We start from the raw sequence: 20,067 nt of genomic DNA on the forward strand, positions 1-20,067 counted from the left end.
AGCCCCAGCACAAGCTGAAGGAACAACATCTCATCTTCTGTCTGGACTCAATATTAAACCCCCTAACCTGTGATAATGTTTTTTCTTCCAGTCTAAAGACTAGGTTATGAACACCTGACTTATGAACACAGGTACATATGAATAACGCATTGCAAAACATTTCATAATGTCATTTTCATTAAATGCAAGAATAGACCAAATAATCACTGATAAAATACAACCTTAAATGTAATTCTCTCCCTCCCCCCACACCAAATTAATTCTGAGGAAATGAAAACTGGGTTAAACTCATTCATTGAAAAGCAAACCATCTTGGAGTCACCTCGTACCTTCTTTTGTTGGAGAATGATGCTTTCTAAGTCCTGCTCCTTGCTCTTCAGTTCCCTTTCCAGCTGATGGTTCCGTTCACTGTGCCTCCACACGTCCTGTTGAAATAAAAGGCAAGAGCATTGACTTTTCATTACGTTTCACTCTTTCTGCCGTACATTTGCAGGTGCCACCAAGGTCACTGGAGCTGCAGACGGTTGAGGAAGACAGTCAAAGTATACAACGGCAGCTACAGAAATGGGCGGAGAAATGGCAAATGGAGTTCAATCTGAGCAAGTGTGAGGTGTTGCGTTTTTGGAAGTCCGGTATACAGTTAATGGCAAGTCACTTTACAATATTGATGTACAGAGGGATCTTGGGCTCCAAGTCCATACCTCCCTGAAAGTGACAATAAAAGTAGATAGAATGGTAAAGAAGGCATATGGTATTTGTCGGGGCATAGAGTAAAGATTCAGCAAGTCATGATGCAACTTTATAGGACTTTGGTTAGGCTGCATTTGGAGTATTGCGTACAGTTCCATTACAGGAAGGAAGTGGAGGCTCTAGAAAGGGTGCTGAAGCACCTTCACCAGTATGCTTGCTGGATTACAGGGTATTAGCTACAGGGAGAGAATGGACAAACCTGGATTGTTTTCTCTGGAGTGTCGGAGGCTAAAGGGAAACCCGATAGACGTATATAAAATGATGCAAGGGGCAACAATCAGAACCTTTTTCCCAGAATTGAAAACTAAAATATTAGAGGGCACAGCTTTAAGGTGAGAGGAGCAAAGTTTAAAGGAGATATGCCCATCCCCAGCATAATTAGTAACAGTTGGGTCCAAGTAGCTGATATTGGTTGGCCAGTTGGACCGACTCGGCCTACTCCCTATAAAACCCAGGTAGATTAGACCAGACCAGACCATGTGGAAACAGGCTCTTTGGTACAATGAGGCCACACCAACCAGTGATCTTGCCACACTTGCACCATCCAACACACTGGGTACAATTTAAGATTTTTACTGAAGCCAAATTAACCTGCAAACCTGTACGTCTTTGGAGTGTGGGAAGAAACTAAAATTATGCAAAATGACACAGTTGCAATCTTGCTTTTAGTCACCCATACTTTAGACTTTAGAGATACAGTGCGGAAACAGGCCCTTTGGCACACCGAGTCCACTCCGACCAGCAATTATGCCATGCACTAGCACGACCCAATAGACTAGGAGTAATTTTCAATTTTTTACCAAAGCCAATTAACCTACAAACCTATAGGTCTTTGGAATGTGGGAGAAAACCGGAGGACCTGGGGAAAGAAAACCCATGCGGTCACAAGGAGAATGTACAATCTCTGTAGACAGCACTCATAGTCAGGATTGAACCCGGGTCTCTGGTGCTGTGAGGCTTCAACTCTACCGCTGCGCCACTGTGCTGCCCCTTAAAGTGAGAGGAGAGAGGAGACAAAGTGCGCTGCCTCCCTGCTAGCTGTGTGCCCCCGTAACAGGTTCATAAGGAAAAAGAATAAATAATGCACAAAGGTATTTGGGAGTCCTGATACATCAAACACAGAGAGCTGCATTTAGCTGCAACAGTGGAGATAACAGGACTTCAACTTACATTTGAGAAATATTAATAAAAAACAAAATGGAAAACTTTTGGATCAAGCCCAAGTGCCCCAAAAATAAAATCAAGGAGTTACCTGATTCAATAACTTTTCTTTCTCCTTCTTAATCTGTTGCTCCATTTCATCATAAAGGCAGCGTACCTCTCTATCATGCTCACACTCCTTCCTGTAGTGAAAAACTAGGTGCGTCACATAACAATCCAGAAACTTTGCCCATGGCATCAAAAGGGGACTGGACATTATCATTCATCTTAGAATTCATTCTCATTCTCTCTCTCTCATTCTCTCTCTCTCTCATTCTCTCTCTCTCATTCTCTCTCTCTCATTCTCTCTCTCTCATTCTCGTGCTGTCTGTGTGGAGTTTCTTCCTGTGACCATGTGTGCTCCTTCTGGATGCTCTGGTTTCCTCCCACATTCCACAAATGTGTAGGAAAGAACTGCAGATGCCGGTTTATACTGAAGACAGACACAAAGTCCAGTCTCCGTCGGCCACCTGGAGTGGTTCCCGATCCAGGCAAGCCCTGGGCTGCTGCAGGGCCTTCAGCCGTCTCCTCCATCCAGATCATCCAGTGAACCATCGTCCCTCTCCTCGCCCAGCCACCCTCAGCCTTTGTGCCTTAGAGGGTGCGGAAAGTAAGACCCGGGGTCACTCTTTCTTATGGGCCCTTTGGCTTGCGTCCACCGTTGCCGGCTGCTCTCTCTTTTGTGGGAGGCTTGTACTAGGCTTGTGTACACTGGAATTTAAAAGGATGAGAGGGGATCTTATCGAAACATATAAGATTATTAAGGGGTTGGACACGTTAGAGGCAGGAAACATGTTCCCAATGTTGGGGGAGTCCAGAACCAGGGGGCACAGTTTAAGAATAAGGGGTAGGCCATTTAGGACGGAGATGAGGAAAAACATTTTCAGTCAGAGAGTTGTGAATCTGTGGAATTCTGTGCCTCAGAAGGCAGTGGGGGCCAATTCTCTGAATGCATTCAAGAGAGAGCTAGATGGAGCGCTTAAGGATAGTCAGGGGGTATGGGGAGAAGGCAGGAACGGGGTACTGATTGAGAATGATCAGCCATGATCACATTGAATGGTGGTGCTGGCTCGAAGGGCCGAATGGCCTACTCCTGCACCTATTGTCTATTGTACTGCTATGACAACACTGTCACATTATTTCTGCACTCTGGTATTTTTTTCTTCCTGCATTACCTGTTTGGCTTGATTGTATGCATGTATGGTATGATTCGACTGGACAGCATGCAAAAAGATTTTTCACTCTATCTCTGCACTCGTGACAATAGTAAACCAAATCAAATATAATGAGTATATGATGGGACTGGAAGGCATTATGCCCTAACTCATTCCTTCCTTTTCCAGGCAATCATAAATAATCACTTCCAGCAAAGGTTGCTAGGTGGTGCTCAGGGACTTAGTCAAGAGAGAGGGGGAATATAGAATAAAGGGAATACATTTCTTCCGTTTTTGCTTGCCAGAGTGTGTAAGCAATTACCGTTTCAGTGCTTGCTCCATGGTTTCCTTCTCCTGATGCATCTCCTGGATGTGTGATGAAACTTTGTCTAAAAAGTGTTCAAAGTTCACCAGCAGCTCCGGCTTCCCTCTCTGGAGCCTGGCCCACAACTCCCTCACCTCACTTTGGCTGAAAGGGTTAAGTAAAGGTAAATTTAAAGCAAAATTACCAACGTTCATGTTCATCAATGAAAAAAATTTAAAGTAATCGATACAATGAATAACAGTGTTGTCAGTTTCAGTTTTAGTTTAGTTTGGAGATACAGTGTGGAAACAGGCCCTTCGGCCCTCCGAGTCCATGCCAACCAATAATCACCCCGCACACTAGTTCTATCGTACACAACAGGGACAATTTACAGAAGCCAATTAACTTTCAAACTCGCGCATCTTTGGAATGTGGGAGGAAACCAGAGCGCCCAGAGAAAACCCATGGCTTTGCAGGGAAAACGTGCAAACTCTACACAGACAGCACCAATAGTCAGGATCGAACCTGGTTCTCTGGCGCTATAAGGCAGCAACTCTACTGCTGCACCGTGCCACAAGTTTTGGAGATGCTGTTTTACATGAAAGGACGCAAAGTGCTGGAGTAACTCAGCGGGTCGGGCAGCATCTCTGGAGAAGATGGATTGGTGATGTTTCTTCAGACTGAATGTGTGGAGGGTGTGGGGAGAGAAGAAAGCTGGGAGAGAGGTGAGGGAGGATAAAGTGTACCTCGCCTAGACTTGCCCCCTATTTCTCCCCTCCCCCTCCTCTCCTTCAGGCTTCACAATTCACAACTCTTCAATCTTAATGTCTCACACCTTTTGTTTTTTAATCTCTGGCCTTTGTTCCAACCACCTGCCTGTCAAAACCTGCCACACTTTGTCCTGCCTCTCCTCTCTCCCACCTTACTTTCCCTCAACCCCCCTACAAACTTATACATTTGGGAAATCACCATGGAATATTCCAACAAACACTGTGGAGCGCGTCACTGGGAAATGCATTGATCACTTATGTTTAAGGGAGTGTAGTCATGACCAGGCCAATTAACGATAACATACCTTATCCTTTACATATGAACTTTTCACTTTTTTGAAGGCAGATTTCTCAAGTTGGTGCCTAAGGAACCAAGTTCTACCTGAGGGCTCTCGTGATGATGGTTCATTTTGGTTCAAAGATTCAAGTAACAAGAATAACTTTTTTTTAAACCAGATTGCTGTCCGATTCAGCTTCAAGGAGAGGTTGGGTAACCTTGGATTATTTTCTCTGGAGTGTCAGAGATTGAGGGGAGACTTTATATAAGCAAAAATTAAGAGAGACAAATATAGGGTAGACTTTAGACTTTAGAGATACAGCACGGAAACAGGCCCTTCAGCCCGCCGAGTCCGCGCCGACCAGCGATCAGCCCGTACACTACACACCAGGGAAAATTTACGATTTTTACTGAAACAAATTGAGCTACAAACCTGTCTGTCTTTGGAGTGTGGGAGGAAACTGCAGCACCTGGTGAAAACCAATGCGGTCACAAGATCGATCCTGGGTCTGTGGCGCTGTAAGCAACTCTACTGCTGCACCACTGTGCTGCCTCTACACAGTCAGAACCTTTATCCCCAGGGTGGAAACATCCAACACTAGAGGACATAGTTATAAGGTTCTAGGGGGGAAGTTTAATGGAGATGCACGAGGCAGGTTTATTTACATTAAAGTGGTGGGGGCCTGGAAATCATTACTGGGGGGGGGGGGGGTGATGGAGCAGATACGATAGTGGTGCTTAAGAGGCTTTTAGATAGGAATATGGAGGTGTAGGAAACAGAGGCATTTGGATCATGTACAGGCAGATGAGATCGGTTTAACTCAGCATCATGTATGGTGCAAACATTGAGGGCCCAGGTCCCACTGCTGTGCTGTGCTGCTCTATGTTCTATGATGAACATTGGATCAATTTTAAGGCCAGACACATACTCCTATTCAATCATAAAACCAGTTGTCAGATATACATTATATAACCTGATTACATGATCATACTGGGAATCTGGACCAGGTTTTCCAGGGGCCTTGAATAAATATTACTTTGAGTTAAACACAATTAATTTGTCTTGAGCACGATGAAAGGTCAAAAGGCCCTTGGTTTATCACAATAATAAATTCTTGAAAATCAGCTCTCAAAATCTCCTTCACTTATCTGAACTGTACTTTCTTCGAATTTCTGTACCAGCTGAACTATGACGAATCAGGTACTAATATTATTTTTTTCTTAGATACAAGAGGTAAAATGAGCATGAAAAGCAAATTTGTAAAGTACTTACTCCTCAAAGATCTGCGAAGCTCCCAGCTGTTGCATCATGAAACAAAATCGCTTCTCTTCCTCATCCGTGACGATATCCAGGTCTTCCGACCAGCCCGATTCAAACGTTTCATCATGCTTCGAGTTTTCTAGGTTTTCCGCGCTTGGCACTACCTTGATACCAATGAATTGACCTGAATGTTCGAGGGACATAGAATAGCTCAAAACAAAATCCTCGGTTTGACAATGCAACTCCTAAGTTCAAATAAGCAGTAAAACCATCACCATCGAAGGGAACCATCAGAGGCGCTGTCTCAAAAAGGCAGCCAACATCATCAAGGACCCACAGCACCCTGGCCACACTCTCTTTTCACTCCTGCCATCGGGAAGAAGGTATGGAGTGTGAAAACTGCAACAGCCAGGTTCAGGAACAATTTCCTACCAACAACTCTACAATCACACACATACATCTATGTATTTATACACACACACACACACACACACACATATATATGTGCGTATGTGTATATGTGTGTGTGTATAAATACATGCATATATATATATATATATATATATATATATATATACACACATACATATACAAAATAATATATATAGGTATACACACGTGTGTGTGTGTGTGTGTGTGTGTGTGTGTGTGTGTGTGTGTGTGTGTGTGTGTGTGTGTGTGTGCGCGCGCACGCATGTCAATGCTATCAAGTCTATGTAGTTCAAAGCTTATTTGGAGGTTGCAGTGTTTAATAGCCTGATGGCTGTCGGGAACAAGCTACAGATTGTTACTCCAACAAAACGTTGGAGTAACTCAGCGGGACAGGCAGCATCTCTGGAGAGAAGGAATGGGTGACGTTTCGGGTCAAGACCCTTCTTCAGACTCTCGACCCGAAATGTCACCCATTCCTTCTCTCCAGAGATGCTGCCTGTTACTCCAGCATTTTGTGTCGACCTTCGATTTAAACCAGCTCCTGCGGTTCTTTCCTCCCAAAGCTGTTCCTTAACCTGGTCGTTTGAGTTTTCAGGCTCCTGCACCTTCTTCCTGATGGCAGGAGTGAAATGAGTGTGTGGTCTCAGATAAAGTCTGGGTGCTTCTGTGGAGCCAATCATAGAAATGAAAAAGAAACAAAGTGAAAATGAAGAACTGGAAACAAGGAACTGCAAGTGCTGATTTACAAAAAATGGCACAAAGTGCTGGAGTAACTCAGCGGGTCAGGTAACATCTCTGGAGAACACTTTGACTTTTCGTGTCAGGACGCTTCTTAAAGTGAATGAGGGAATGTGAATCACATCACGTCACTCAACGAGCAAGTAGATGGAGATCACACCTAAAACCGTCAGAGTGAAATGGAGACACAGAGTAGGCAGCTGGAATCTGGAGCCATAAAAACAAACTGCTGGGGGAACTCAGCGTGTCAGGCAGTGTCTGCGGGGCAAAGGGATGTGAAGATTTGGGTCAAGATTCTGCTTCAAAATGAGTGTGTAAAGGGGAAACACTCAATATAAGTGGGACAGAGGGGATGAAGCAGGAAATAAATAGAGCAATAATGTGGTGGGTGTATGGAATAGGCTGACAGAGGAGGTGGTTGAGGCAGGGAGTAGCACAACATTTCAAAGGGATTTGGACAGGTACGTGAATAGGAAAGTTTTAGAAGGATATGGGCCAAATGCAGGCAGGTGGGATTAGTGTAGATGGGGCATCCTGGTTGGTATGGGCAAGTTGGGCCAAAGGGCCTGTTTCCATGCTGTATGACTCTATGACCCAGTAAAGGGACACAAAGTGCTGGAGTAACTCAGCGGGTTAGGCAACATCTCTGGAGAACATGGATAGGTGACCTTTTGGGTCTGGACCCTTCTTCAGACAAGCAATAGGTGGATCCAGGTGAGGAGGGTTGATGGAGGATTGAGATGGGTGGGGGAGGGGAGGCTGGAGATAATAAGAGGTTGGGCAGTAAACAATAAACAAAGGGAAAGTGAGTCAAACCTGTGCACACAGCAAGCAATTAGATCAGGGACAAGCTCTCAGAATAAGAGCCCGCCAGCTGGTGAATGGACATCGCAGAGGAATCAGAGCAAGAACATTTCAAGATTATTACAGCTCTGACAATGATTGTTAGATGAGGGCGTTTAGTTCAGTTTAGAGATACAGCGCGGAAACAGGCCCTTCAGCCCACCGACTCCGTGCTGTCTAGCCATCCCCGTACACTAGCACTATCCGACACACTAAGGGCAATTTACAACCTTTACTGAAGCCAATTAACCTGCAAACCTGTACGTCTTTGGAGTGTGGGAGGAAACCAAAGCACCAGGGAAAACCCACGTGGTTACGGGGAGAACGTACAAACTCTGTACAGACAGCACCCGTGGTCACGATCGAACCCAGGTCTCTGGCGCTGTAAGGCAGCAACTCCACCTCTGCACCACTGAAATGAGAAAATATTTCTTCACCCAGAGGGTAGTGAGTCTTTGGAGATCAATCCTGAATGGGGCAGTGGAGGCTAAGTTACATTCAAGTTACATTTGATTTTTGGATATTGAGAAATTCAAGGAATATAGGGTTTGTGCAGGAAAGTGATGGCGGAGGTGGAAGATTAGTCTTGGATGGCCAACTCTTGCTGCTATATCTTCTGCAAGCTAGGCAGTGATAATTCCACCAGTAATTTTAAATGATTATACTTGTCATGTTTAATCAGTGTGAGTCACCTCTTGATAGTAGTCTGGTCTTTTCTACTAATTGGCTGCAGTAGAGGTATCATCAAGCATTCAGTAGACGAGAGCATTGTAGGAGACCCGCTGTTTTGCAAAGCAGAATAACCCGAGGATTATTTCCCCCCTAATGACCTGAATGCCTCACAGTTTAATTTAGTTTAGTTTAGAAATTCAGCACAGACACAGGCCCTTCGGCCCACCGAGTCCACACCAACCAGCGATCCCCCTTACAGCAACGCTATCCTAAACCCACTCTGGCTTTTACAGCAGACAAGGCCGCCAGCATAATCAAAGACTAGTCGCACCCTGGCCATTCTGTCTTCTCCCGGCTCCCATCAGGCAAAAGGTATGGAAGTGTGAAAAACCACACCTCCAGATTCAGGGACAGTTTCGTCCCAGCTGTTATCAGGCGACTGAACCATCCTACCAACAACTAGAGCGAAGTGCTGAGCTTCTATCTACCTCTTTGGAGACCCTCGGACTATCTTTTTTCAATTTTGCTTTTTCCTTACACATCCCAATTCTTTTGGTATTGATTAAAAGAACAATGGTCATAAAATGAATGACTAAGTTATGAAGAAAGAGTGGATATATGCAACTCGACTAAGCATGCGAAAGTACTTGTTGAAGTAAATTCACACATTAATTGATAATCAGCCCAAAATGGTGGTAATTGGCTTTTGTGCTGTGTTTTATATTTTAACCCCGTCTTAATTAATTAATATAGTTATATAATCTTGCACTTAAATTTAATATTTACTCATTACAGTTCCACCACTGATTTTCTGGCACTCTTGGTTCCAGAGCTTTGCTGGTTTATCCAGCAGGCCAAGGAAGTCGGCTGTGGGGAGAGATGTGCTGGCTCCAGCTGGGCTGGAGTTCCAGAGCCCCAGCCACAGGTTGCAAATTCAACCCACCGATCGGCCATGATAGTCCCGATGAGGTCGAGATTGGCTGCCTTGCCCAGCGTAGGTGCCACATCTTCGGGGAGATTTCCAGGGCGGGGGGATTTTCCCTCGGAACCCCTAGCACCCGAATTGACAAATTGCAATTACCGACTGTTTTGCGGAAAAATGTGAGGCGAAATCGGAATGGCGGAAATGAAATAAGGAAGCGGAAACTTTACGCCAAATTTGGAAGGGTTGGGAGGGGTGCAAATATTTCCTCAAGACTTCCTCAGGTGTTTACCTCAAATAACGACTCCTGCACAGCTCTGCTGCAGAAATGTCGTGGTTAGAGGTGGTTTACAAGGATATGGGTCAATGCAGGTACATGGAACAAGACTAGATGGCACCTTTGTCGACAGAAGATTTTCCTCTGAATCTTTTCCAGCCGATCATCTAAAATCAATATGTTTCGGAAAAAAACTGCAGATGTTGGTTTAAATCAAAGGTAGACACAAAATGCTGGAGTAACTCAGCGGGTCAGGCAGCATCTCGGAAGGGAAGGAATGGGTGAAGTTTCGGTTCGAGACCCTTCTTCAGACAATAACCTTTTGTTGCAATTGTTGTGATTTTAGAATGTAGAATATCGAACGGTACAGCACAGGAATAGGCCCACAGAGTCCATGCTGAACATGATGCCAGGTTAAACTAATCTCCTCTGCCTGCACGTGATCCATATCACATTTAAGAATAAGGGGTCGGCCATTTAGAACTGAGATGAGGAAAAACCTTTTCAGTCAGAGAGTTGTGAATCTGTGGAATTCTCTGCCTCAGAAGGCAGTGGAGGCCAATTCTCTGAATGCATTCAAGGGAGAGCTAGATAGAGCTCTTAAGGATAGTGGAGTCAGGGGGTATGGGGAGAAGGCAGGAACGGGGTACTGATTGAGAATGATCAGCCATGATCACATTGAATGGCAGTGCTGGCTCGAAGGGCCGAATGGCCTCCTGCTGCACCTATTGTCTAATGTCTAAGATGTATGAGAAGAATTATGCCATTCAGCCCATCGAGTCTATGCTGCCACTCAACCATGGCTGATCTATTTTCCCCTCTGAACCCCTCCATTACCCGCATAACTATGCGCATATCCAAAAGCTTCTTATTATTTCTGCCTCCACCAACATCCCTGGCAGTGCGTTCCAAGGAACTCACCACTCCTTGGGTAACGAAAAGTGGCCCTGCACATCTCCAGTAAACTTTGCCCTTCTCACCTTACCGCTATGCTCTCTGGACCAACATTTCCACGCTGGGAAAAAACCTCTTACTGTGTACCCTATCTATAACTAAATACTAGAATGGATTTTGACATTTAGTTTAGGAAATTAGATCCCAGATTTGGAGTGTATTTCAAGCTCGGACTTTGTTCCTTGGAGCGTAGGAGTCCTAGTGATAATCTTATAGAGGTGTATAAAATCATGAGGATAAATGAACAGAGTCCTTCTCCCAGGGTTGGGGAATAAAGAGCTAGAGGACATAGGTTAAAGGTGAGAGGGGAAAGATTTAATAGGAACCCAAGGGGCAATTTTACATACAGGGGGTGGTACATATAACAACATGACTGATTCATATCATTGCATATATTGATCTTACCACCACTTTCCCAATGCCCCAACCCCCCCTCCTCCCCCAACCATTTCAACATGGATAAAGGCCACTTCAATGGAAGTCATGGTACATACCGAGACCCATGCTGAATTCTACTGGTGTTAAATAACCATTCTTGTCCTGGTCCAAGCTATCAAAGACGTCTTCCAATTGCTCTGGAGTCAGGGGTAAATCAGACTCGTTCCGCAACCTCTGAAACACAGCATGAAACAATGGCAATGATGTCCAACAGTTATCATATCATATCATATATATACAGCCGGAAACAGGCCTTTTCGGCCCACCAAGTCCGTGCCGCCCAGCGATCCCCGTATATTAACACTATCCTACACCCACTAGGGACAATTTTTACATTTACATTTACCCAGCCAATTAACCTACATACCTGTACGTCTTTGGAGTGTGGGAGGAAACCGAAGATCTCGAAGAAAACCCACGCAGGTCACGGGGAGAACGTACAAACTCCTTACAGTGCAGCACCCGTAGTCAGGATCGAACCTGAGTCTCCGGCGCTGCATTCGCTGTAAAGCAGCAACTCTACCGCTGCGCTACCGTGCCGCCCTACCGTTCTAATGAGGTTGTGCAGCAATCCATAAATAAACAAGTGAAAAATCAACTGCACCAACATGAGTTTAGAAGGACTCTACAGCAAGAGAATATTGGAGTTATAAATTCCACATCTCCTTGAGTTCAAACTTTATCTTTTCCACAAAAAGACGCAACAGGTACAAATTCCTGACTGGCGTTTAGAGTCAAGGTCATAGAGCCGTACAGCATGGCAACAGGACCTTCAACCCAACCTGCCGACCAAGATGCCCCGCCTACACGTGTCATACCTCCCTGCGTTTTGGCCTAGATCATTCTAAACCTTTCCTTTCCATGTACTTGTCCAAATGTCTTTTCAAATATTGTTATAGTATAGTTCAGACATGTGATAGTACCTGCCTCAACTACCTCAACTACCACCTCTGGCAGCTCATTCCATATACACCCTTTGTGTGAAAATATTGCTCTCAGGTTCCTATTAAATAGACAATAGACAATAGGTGCAGGAGGAGGCCATTCGGCCCTTCAAGCCAGCAACGCCATTCAATGTGATCATGGCTGATCATTCTCAATCAGTACCCCGTTCCTGCCTTCTCCCCATACCCCCTGACTCCGCTATCCTTAAGAGCTCTATCTAGCTCTCTCTTGAATGCATTATCTAGCTCTCTCTTGAATGCATTCCCCTCTCACCTTAAAACTATGTCCCCTGGTTCTTGATTTGTACATTAAACCCCACTGTGTGGAATCATCTTAATAATATAAACATAGCACAAAAAGTAAGGAAATTTGTGTTTGGTAGATTATTTCTTTGTTGTAACAATGCTTCTTGGCAATAAATCTTATACCGTTGGAAAGCCTGTTTATTTCCCTTTTAAATGGTGCCACATTTGTAAGGAACATGCATTTGTGGGATGAGCAGCAGAGCTGAGTATGTGGGTTGCGCCCATGAAAAATCTGCCAAATCTTCTCTGCCAATGCCAAACAGCTTATTCTGCCATTGACTCTTGTTCGGTGTTGTTTGGTGGATTGGATGATTGAAGTCTGAAGAAACAAGACATATTGGCAATTTAACAATTTATTCATTTAATAAACAGGAGCCTCAGTAGCGTGTGGAGAACCATACACAGCCACAACAGCCTGGCACCTCCTCCTCATGCTGGTCACCAGCCTGGTCACACACTGTTGTGGGATGGCATCCCATTCTTCAACCAGCATTTGTCGCAAGTCAGCCAACGTGGTTGTGTTGGTCATTCTGGCACGAACAGCACGCCCAAGCTGATCCCACAAGTGTTCAATGGGGTTGAGGTCAGGACTGCTGGCAGGCCATTCCATCCTCTCCACTCCCAAATTCTGGAGGTAGTCTCTGAGAAACCCTGCTCTGTGGGGGCGAGCATTATCATCTTGGAGGATAGAGTTCGGTCCCAGACTGTGGAGATATGGGATTGCCACTGGTTGCAGAATCTCATCTCGATATCTCTCTGCATTGAGATTGCCTCCAATGATGACAAGCCTCGTTTTTCCAGTGAGGGAGATGCCGCCCCACACCATCACACTGCCTCCACCAAAAGATGTTACTCTATCGGTGCAGCAATCAGCATAGCGTTCTCCGCGTCTTCTCCACACTTTGACCCTATGATCCAACTGCCGTAGGAAGAATCTGGACTCATCGCTGAACATAACGTTCCTCCACATGTTCAGGTTCCAGTGCACGTGTTGCCGACACCAGCGCAAACGGGCCTGATGGTGAAGGGCAGTCATGGCAGGCCTCCTGGCAGCCCTATGAGACCGGAGATCGGCTGCGTGCAGTCTGTTCTGAATTGTCTGGGCAGAGAGCCGTCGGCCATATTGTCCTGCAAACCTTGACTGCAAATCTGTAGAAGACAGCCTACGATTCCTAAGTGCTGACAGGGTGAGGAAACGGTCTTCTTCGGGTGTCGTCTTCTTGGGACGCCCACTTCACGGCCTGTCTCTGACATCCCCCGTTATATGGAACTTGGCCTTCACTTTGGAGATGGTACTAGGGCTCACTCCAAATAATGCCGCAACTTGGTTTTGCGGAACACCAGCTTGAAGTTGCCCTATCGCACGGGCCCTATCCAGATCAGTCAAACGTGGCATGCCGATTCTTGGAGCAGACACCTACTGACCACTGTAGCAGGGCCCATGCTCACAGATGTTGCCAATCAGGTGCCAATCAGGCACCTGATTGTCAGCACCTGGGGGTACCAGAAGCTCAAAACAAGTCAATAGCAACAGCAGAATAAGCTGTTTGGCATTGGCAGAGAAGATTTGGCAAATTTTTCATGGGTGCATCCCATATACTCAGCTCTGCTGCTCATCCCACAAATGCATGCTCCTTACAAATGTGGCACCATTTAAAAGGGAAATAAACAGGCTTTCCAACGGTATAAGATTTATTGCCAAGAAGCATTGTTACAACAAAGAAATAATCTACCAAACACAAATTTCCTTACTTTTTGTGCTATGTTTACTATGCAAACATAAATTTACCCGTCTCAGGTTTTTTTTCAATTATCTTATGTCTAATTCTTGACCTCTCCTGCTAATAGTTTAGTTTAGTTTAGAGATACAGCATGGAAACTATCCCTTCGGTCCACCTAGTCAATGCCGACCAGCGACCACTATCCGACACACTGTAGACAACTTACAATCTTACAACTGCAGATGATGCAAAGCTGGGTGGTAGTGTGAACTGTGAGGAAGATGCTATGAGGTTGCAGGGTGACTTGGACAGGTTGTGTGAGTGGGCGGATGCATGGGAGATGCAGTTTAATGTGGATGTGTGAGGTTATCCACTTTGATGGTAAGAATAGGAAGGCAGATTATTATCTGAATGGTGTCAAGTTAGGAAAAGGGGACGTACAACAAGATCTGGGTGTCCTAGTGCATCAGTCACTGAAAGGAAGCATGCAGGTACAGCAGGCAGTGAAGAAAGCCAATGGAATGTTGGCCTTCATAGCAAGAGGAGTTGAGTATAGGAGCAAAGAGGTCCTTCTGCAGTTGTACAGGGCCCTAGTGAGACTGTACCTGGAGTACTGTGTGCAGTTTTGGTCTCCAAATTTGAGGAAGGATATTCTTGCTGTTGAGGGCGTGCAGCGTTGGTTTACTAGGTTAATTCCCGGAATGGCGGGACTGTCATATGTTGAAAGACTGGAGCGACTAGGCTTGTATACACTGGAATTTAGAAGGATGAGAGGGGATCTTATCGAAACATATAAGATTATTAAGGGGTTGGACACGTTAGAGGCAGGAAACATGTTCCCAATGTTGGGGGAGTCCAGAACCAGGGGCCACAGTTTAAGAATAAGGGGTAGGCCATTTAGTGGGTTTTCTCCGAGATCTTCGGTTTCCTCCCACACTCCAAAGACGTACAGGTATGTAGGTTAATTGACTGGGTAAATGTAAAAATTATCACTAGTGTGTGTAGGATAGTGTTAATGAGCGGGGATCGCTGGGCGGCGCGGACTCGGTGGGCCGAAGGGCCTGTTTCCACATTGTATATCTAAATCTAAATCTAAATTTAGAACGGAGATGAGGAAAAACCTTTTCACTCAGAGAGTTGTAAATCTGTGGAATTCTCTGCCTCAGAAGGCAGTGGAGGCCAATTCTCTGAATGCATTCAAGAAAGAACTAGATAGAGCTCTTAAGGATAGCGGAGTCAGGGGGTATGGGGAGAAGGCAGGAACGGGGTACTGATTGAGAATGATCAGATATGATCACATTGAATGGTGGTGCTGGCTCGAAGGGCCGAATGACCTACCAAAGCCAATTAACCTACAAATCTGCACGTCTTTGGAAACTGGGAGGAAACCGGTGCACCCGGGGGAAAACACACATGGTCACAGGGAGAATGTACAAACTCCGTAAAGACAGCATCCATAGTCAGGATTGAACCCGGGTCTCTGGTGCTGTAAGGCAGCACCTCTACCACTGCACCACCAAACTCCACCAGCTAGGTCTCAGCTCATCGTTATGCGACTGGATCCTGGACTTCCTGCTGGAGCGACCGCAGGCAGTGAGAATGGGGCCCACACCTGTCCTCCACTATCACCCTGAGTACCGGCACACCACAGGGCTGTGTTCTGAGCCCCATGCTCTACTCCCTATTCACACACGACTGTGTTCCTGCATTCGACACCAACACCATTGTCAAGTTTGCAGACGACACAACGGTGATCGGCTGATCACCAATGGTGATGAAACAAACTGCAGAGCAGGGGTGCAGAACCTGGCGGACTGGTGCTCTGATAACAACCTGTCCCTAAATACCACCAGGACCAAGGAGCTGATCATCAACTTCCGTAGGTCACACAACGGGGAATACGCCCCGATCCTTATCAATGGGGTCAGTGTGGAGAGAGTGTCCAGCTTCAAGTTTCTGGGCACTCACATTTCGGAGGACCTAACATGGTCCACTAACACTGCTGCGCTGGTCAAGAAGGCACAGCAATGACTGTTCTACGTGAGAACACTGAAAAAGTCTGGTCTACCCCAACAGCTGCTGACGACCTTCTACCGCTGCACCATAGAGAGCATCCTAACACATGGCATCCCTGTGTGGTACCTCAGCTGCACGGAGGCAGAGAGGAAAGCTCTTCAGCGGGTAGTCCATAGAGCTCAGAGGGCCATCGGAACACAGCTACCAGCCTTGGAGGACATCTACAACACACGATGCCTCAGAAAAGCCACCAGCATCCACAAAGACTCCTCACACCCCTGCAACAGTCTGTTCGAACTTCTACCATTGGGCAGACGATACAAGGCCTTCTACGCCCACACCTCCAGACTCAGGAACAGCTTCATCCCCAGGGCCATAGCTGCTATGAACCGGTCCTGCTGAGCCGGATGGTCACATCGCACAGTGAACCGGCACAGACCTACTTGAACTTTATACTGTTTTAAATCTGTTTCTAATTTGTTTCATTGGGCTGTTTAAATGAATACTGATTAGCTAATCGATTTATTGCATCATATGGGAGGCGCATTCCCAATCTCGTTGTACCCTTGTACAATGACAATAAAGATATATTGTATTGTATTGTATTGTATTGTAATGCAACACATGGTTTCAGATGATCTGGGAAATCCCAGCCTTAAACTGTTCATTCTCTACTTTTCAATACTAGTTTCATTTGTTCATGAAATGTCTAATTGCATTTTGAACAAGGGTTGTCAGGTGCACAATACATCACAAAATTGGAAATTAATCATTTTCCAGATATCCAAGACTTGGAACCCCAGTTAGTATCATAATTAACATGCTGAAATTTAATTTCAGACATTTACTTGCAAATTCTTGAAAAGAGATCCACTGTTAATCTTTCTCTCCTATGTTATCTACTAAATCCTCCTCAAGAAGATCAAACTATTCCTTTTAATTTTCTCTTGAAGCTTCTGTCAAAGCTGCATTTCCCTGTGTTATTGCCAATCTAACCTATCTTTATTATTAAAGTCATGATACGAACTTGGACTTCACTTTGAACTACACACCCAAATGCTCTTGAAAGGAATTTATTCTTGAGATATGTAAAATTATGAGAGGCATAGATAAGGTAGATGGTCAGAATCTTTTTCCCAGGATGGATAAAGCAAATACTAGAGGGCATAGCTTTAAGGTGAGAGGGGCAAAGGCGATGTGCAGAGCAAGTTTTGCAATGCCTAGAGGTTTCTGTACTTCACTCATCTCCATTTAGATCCCAATCCGTCTCTAGATTGCTCCAACCAAAGTACATAATCTCATACTTCTCTGCATTATACTCCATTTGCCAAGTTTTTACCTTTTTACTCAACCTATCCAGATCCAGAAGCACAACATTCTCCTCACAGCATATTCTCTCCGATGTTCATGCCATCTGGGAATTTGGATACCTTACTTTCTGGCCCCTCTTCCAGGTTATTGAGAATAATCAGACATGATCACATTGAATGGCGGTGCTGGTTCGAAGGGTCGAATGGCCTACTCCTGCACCTATTGTCTATTGTCTATTGTTATTAATACAAAAAGTAAAATAATTGCAGGCCTAGGACTGATCCTTCCACCTTCTGATCCTTCCACCTTTCAGCCTTCCACCGCGAGAAAGACCGTTTATTCAGACTCAGCCCACCGAGCAATCAGCAATCTTCAATCCATGCTAACATGCTTCCCGTAATACCATGTGCAACTCAGCTTATGCAACAGCCTTTCAAGTGGCACCTTGTCAAATGCTTTCTGAAAATCCAACGAGGCTACTAGATTCCAGTCTATTGACGACTTGTTAAATGGGTGTAGTACATGATCAAAATGGGTGCAAAATACTTATTGAATGCTAGAATCCAAAACTTGCTTTAATGTAGCAAAAAAGAACAGCAGATGCTGGTTTATACCAAAGATAGACACAAAGTGCTGGAGTAACTCAGCAGATCAGGCAGCATCTCTAGAGAACATGGATAGGTGACGTTTCAGTTGGGACCCTTCTTCAGTCTGATCTTAATCATCAATAAACTTCAATACATTCAAAACTCCGCTGCCCGTCTACTCACACACACCTCGATCCGTGACCATATCACCCCCGTCCTTTATAAACTCCACTGGCTCCCCATCCCCCAGAGAATCCAGTACAAAATCCTCCTCATAACCTACAAAGCCCTCTATAACCTGGCCCCATCCTACCTGACCGACCTCCTCCACAGGCACACTCCCACCTGCACCCTCCGCTCTGCCGCTGCCAATCTCCTATCCCCCCACATCCGGACTAAACTCAGATCCTGGGGGGACAGGGCTTTCTCCATCGCTGCTCCCACCCTATGGAACTCACTACCCCAAACCGTTAGAGACTCCCCCACACTCACCACATTCAAAACATCGCTGAAGTCTCACCTGTTCAGTACTGCCTTCAACCACTGAAGGTCACCTCACCTACTGTCTCCTTTCTCTGTTCATTTATTTATTTACTTATTTATCTATTTATTAATTTCCCTATGTTCTCAAAATCTCTGTAAAGCGTCTTTGAGTATATGAAAAGCGCTATATAAATAAAATGTATTATTATTATTATTATTATCTTCACATCTCTAAATATATTGCTTCACTTGATTCTTATAACCACTCAGAAAGCCAAGTCACATTCAAAAGCTGCAGCCATCAGCAACAAAGCTAAACCAGCAAGTGTCTCACGAGCCTCGTGTAAACCATTTTGATTACCTAGGTTGATCTGCAGCCTACTTTACACTTCGTAATTCTAAGGAAAAAAAAGCTTCTCACTGTCCTTCAGTACACATGACAATGAGCTGAGCTAAATTAAGTCACTGTGCACTGAACATGTTCGAACTGTGCAATAACTTGCATGAAGAAACATCAATAAAACAATAAAGTGGGTATTTAGCGCAACATGTTGAAAAAATGTTCATCACATTTAAAATGACTTTCAATGAAGAGTATGAACAAAGAGAGATAAATATAGGCAGATAATTAAATGGGAATAAGATCAAAGCATTGTTAAATATTATTTTTCGAGGGACTGGGTGAGATAATTTACATGTAAATGCCAAGCCAACTCCAAACACACACGTCTCATCAAAGCTGTACTTTCTCTTCAGTGACCTCTATTCACTAAATTCAGAACAGGACAATCTTTTCTCAGCCAGATAATTGGTGGAGTGCATTACACATTGCAGCTAATCTTTATGAATGTAAAATGCATTATTTCTGAATTAGGCTCATAAAAGGCATTTCAAACGGCTAAATAATAAGTAGACAATTAAATCACATGAAATAGATGGGCCTTCAGTCCTTTAACATCAATAACAAAGTACTTCAAATGCAACTTATTTCAACCTTCAATATGATTAAAATCCATCGTCAACTACACAAAACAGACACAAAATAATCCAACTAAACACAATGTCGCAGTTAACCCTAAAGGGCCTGTCCCACTTAGGCGATTTTTTAGGCGATTACCGGCGACTATCAAAGTCGTAGCAGATCGCCAAAATTTTCTTTTACCCTACGACAATGCCGAGTCAGGTCGATACAAGTTACCTTTTTTGTGAAACTAGCACCTGGCTAAGAGATTACATCGTCTTCGGAAACATCGTGAAATTTCCACGCTTACCTGACCGTCAAACTGTTGCCTCCAATCTACCTGTCAAATGTCCTGACGGTAAATAAATTGGTTAAACAAAACTATCTTCTGGTCTCTTCAAATGCCTTTTCTTAATTTAACATTATGTGCTTCTAAATGCATCTGCGACAACCTAGCAAACCTGGGGACAGCATGCGACAACGCCCGCAATAAGCTACGATACCTGGCGACAAGCCAGATGTCGCCGAGAGATTTCTATCTGGGATCTTTTTCCGCGACGCGCCGAGATCCGCTACGATTCATTGAAGACTCCTCACGATCATGCCCGCGACACCCCGGCAAACGTTCGACGACAGCCCAGTGGCCGGCAGTCGCCTTAAAATCGCCTAAGTGGGACAGGCCCTTAATGCTACAATGTCGAGGCAATGGGAAGATCTATCCACCTGAAAATCAGAACGCACTGACC

The 20,067-nt window shown here is 44.8% G+C and overlaps 1 protein-coding gene across 1 annotated transcript in view; it reads right to left on the reverse strand.

Moving 5' to 3' along the window:
* The window catches only part of LOC144602068 (EF-hand calcium-binding domain-containing protein 4A-like), a 109,030-nt gene that overhangs the window by 47,271 nt on the left and 41,692 nt on the right, over positions 1 to 20,067 (reverse strand). Inside the window, exons 3-7 of the mRNA XM_078414756.1 lie at positions 11,049 to 11,166; positions 5,729 to 5,900; positions 3,427 to 3,573; positions 2,003 to 2,093; positions 330 to 425 (exon numbers count right to left, since the gene is read on the reverse strand). Coding sequence (XP_078270882.1) covers positions 330 to 425; positions 2,003 to 2,093; positions 3,427 to 3,573; positions 5,729 to 5,900; positions 11,049 to 11,166 — 624 coding nt within the window. The remainder of the gene's footprint in view (positions 1 to 329; positions 426 to 2,002; positions 2,094 to 3,426; positions 3,574 to 5,728; positions 5,901 to 11,048; positions 11,167 to 20,067) is intronic.

This window comes from Rhinoraja longicauda, chromosome 18 (assembly GCF_053455715.1).
Source record: "Rhinoraja longicauda isolate Sanriku21f chromosome 18, sRhiLon1.1, whole genome shotgun sequence".
NCBI lineage: Eukaryota > Metazoa > Chordata > Chondrichthyes > Rajiformes > Arhynchobatidae > Rhinoraja > Rhinoraja longicauda.